Below are 2,500 nucleotides of genomic sequence, written 5' to 3'. Positions count from 1 at the left end.
ACGCTGCAATAATGTTACTTTCCTTTTATTATCATTATTTATTCATATTCTCTTGACGTGGCAAGACCCTGATACGTATACAACCACGGAAGAAATTGAGAGACCACCTCGAAAATACCATTTTTTTTTCTGGTCTTACTTACTACTGCATGTCAGTATAATGAACATTGTTGTTTCATTCTATAAAATACTGACAACATTTCCCCAACATTTTGAGGTTGTCTCCTGACCAAAGCACAAGTCCAAGTGGTGTAGCCTAAATAAAGACTGCAACACTGCTCGTTTTGTCCTGTGTTGAATTCAATAACAAGAGCGCTGCGTTTCCACCCTCAGATCTACATCAGGCAAAATGTGGGTCGAAACGTTGCGCTCTTGTTATTAAATTCAACACAAAAGACAAGCAGTGTTACAGTCTTTATTTACACTAAACTACATTGCAAGCAGTGTTGCAGTCTTAATTTACACTACTCTACTGGGAAGACCCTGATATATACATGGGTTCTACATTTTGTTTATAACCTGACTGCGCAAACCTAGCTGCGCACAACTCATCCTCTGATTGTTGGAAACCGCTGTCTGTCAAAAAATTAGCTCACGTGGTTGGCTGCCTGTGTCTTGCCCCTCCTCAAAACCCATGTATACAGCATACAGTACATAAACTGTATCCACTGTATTCATAAAGTGTTGCTAGGTTGTTATTAGCACATTGTTAAGGTCTTATTAGGGCATTGCGAGGGTGGTTGTGTATTCATACAGTATTGTTGAGGCGTTGTTAGGTGTTGTTTGGGTATTCAACAGTGTTGTTATGGTGTTAGGGTGTTGATGTTGTTATTAGAGCGTTGTTGTTGGGTATTCATATTGTTGAGGCGTTGTTAGGGAGTTCGGGTGTTGTTTTTGTTGTTAGGGTGTTTGGGTGTTGGATATTGTTGTTAAGGCGTTGTTGGGTACTGACAGAAGTCATTAGAAGATTAGGAGCCTAAAGCCATCGATCAAAGCAACAAGCATTGAATGGACAGAGTACAGAGAGAAAAAAAAGAAAGAGAGAGAGTGAGTGAGCGTGATAGTGAGAGAGAGAGAGAGAGAGAGAGAGAGAGAGAGAGAGAGAGAGAGAGAGAGAGAGAGAGAGCGTGAGAGAGAGTAAGAAGGAAGGCAAAGGAATAGTGAGTAAAGAGTGAGAAAGTAATGATGCATGTGCATGCGTGCATGCGTGCATGCGTGCGTGTGTGTGCTTGTGCATGTGTGCTTGCGCATGTGTGTGTGTGTGTGTGTGTGTGAGTGTTTGTGTGCGTTTGTGTGCATGTGTGTGTGTATGTGAGAGAGAAAGCGCACACTTGTAAAGGGTGGTGGGGGAGGGTGTAAAGACCTGTTTCTTGGCAAAGGGACTGTCTCCTTCCAAACTATCAACATAGGCACTCTGTAGAAACACAAGGGACAACAGACACATACTGAGAGAAGAACGACAGAGGGAATGGAGGAAGAAGAGAGGAGTAGAGATGGAGACACTGAGAGATGGAGAGGGTGAACAAGGAGAAGGTTTGAGGGAGGAGAGGAGAGACAATAAGATGAGGAGAGCAAGAAAAAACACTACAGGAAGATCTACAGGGTAGAATATGCAACACATACTGAGAGAAGAACGACAGATGAAAGGAGGAATAGAGATAGATAGATGGAGAGACTGAGAGATGGAGAGGGTGAATGAGGAGAAGGTGTGTGTGTGTGTGTGGGGAGGGGGGCGGTGCAGAAAAGAAGGCAAGATGAGGAGAGCAAGAAATAAAACTTCAAGAAGGTTTACACAGGGTAGAATATGCATGGAGGAATAGAAGAGGTGAAAAAGACAGGAATAAGTGAGGAGAGAAAGAGAAGCATAAAGGAATAGAAAAGAATAGAAAAGAGGGAAGAGGGCAGCAGAAAGGAAAAGAACAAATAAAGGTTGAGAGAGGAAAGAGGAGGAGGAGAAAGGTAAAGAACAAAGGAGAGGAAGAGGGGAAAGAGGCCTACTTGGGAGAGAAAGAAAATGAGTTCTAATGAAAGGAGACAAAAAGGAGAGAATGAAAGAGGGACAAAAAGAAACCGTGGAAAAGAGGGACAGGTTGCCATGGAAAAGAGGGCATGGTTGCCGTGGAAAAGAGGGCATGGTTGCCATGGAAAAGAGGGCGTGGTTGCCATGGAAAAGAGGGCGTGGTTGCCATGGAAAAGAGGGCATGGTTGCCATGGGAAAGAGGGCGTGGTTGCCATGGAAAAGAGGGCGTGGTTGCCATGGAAAAGAGGGCGTGGTTGCCATGGAAAAGAGGGCATGGTTGCCATGGGAAAGAGGGCGTGGTTGCCATGGGAAAGAGGGCATGGTTGCCATATTTTCCTCTGATGAAGACCCCAACCTGAAGGAGATTTATCACAGCAAAACATCTCACATGTGTGAGCATGCAGGTCTGTTTGGATATCCATACGTATACACAATTTGTGTGTGTATGTGTACTGTATGATGTGTGTGTTGTATGGTGCG

At 44.0% G+C, this 2,500-nt stretch overlaps 1 protein-coding gene across 1 annotated transcript in view; it reads right to left on the bottom strand.

The window, feature by feature from the left end:
* The window catches only part of strip2 (striatin interacting protein 2), a 55,196-nt gene that overhangs the window by 26,373 nt on the left and 26,323 nt on the right, over window positions 1-2,500 (bottom strand). Inside the window, exon 10 of the mRNA XM_063217510.1 lies at window positions 1,364-1,414. Within this exon, the coding sequence (XP_063073580.1) occupies window positions 1,364-1,414 (51 nt within the window). The remainder of the gene's footprint in view (window positions 1-1,363; window positions 1,415-2,500) is intronic.

This window comes from Engraulis encrasicolus, chromosome 15 (assembly GCF_034702125.1).
Source record: "Engraulis encrasicolus isolate BLACKSEA-1 chromosome 15, IST_EnEncr_1.0, whole genome shotgun sequence".
In the NCBI taxonomy this organism is placed as follows: Eukaryota; Metazoa; Chordata; class Actinopteri; order Clupeiformes; family Engraulidae; genus Engraulis; species Engraulis encrasicolus.
This window is presented reverse-complemented; position numbering and strand designations above follow the sequence as displayed.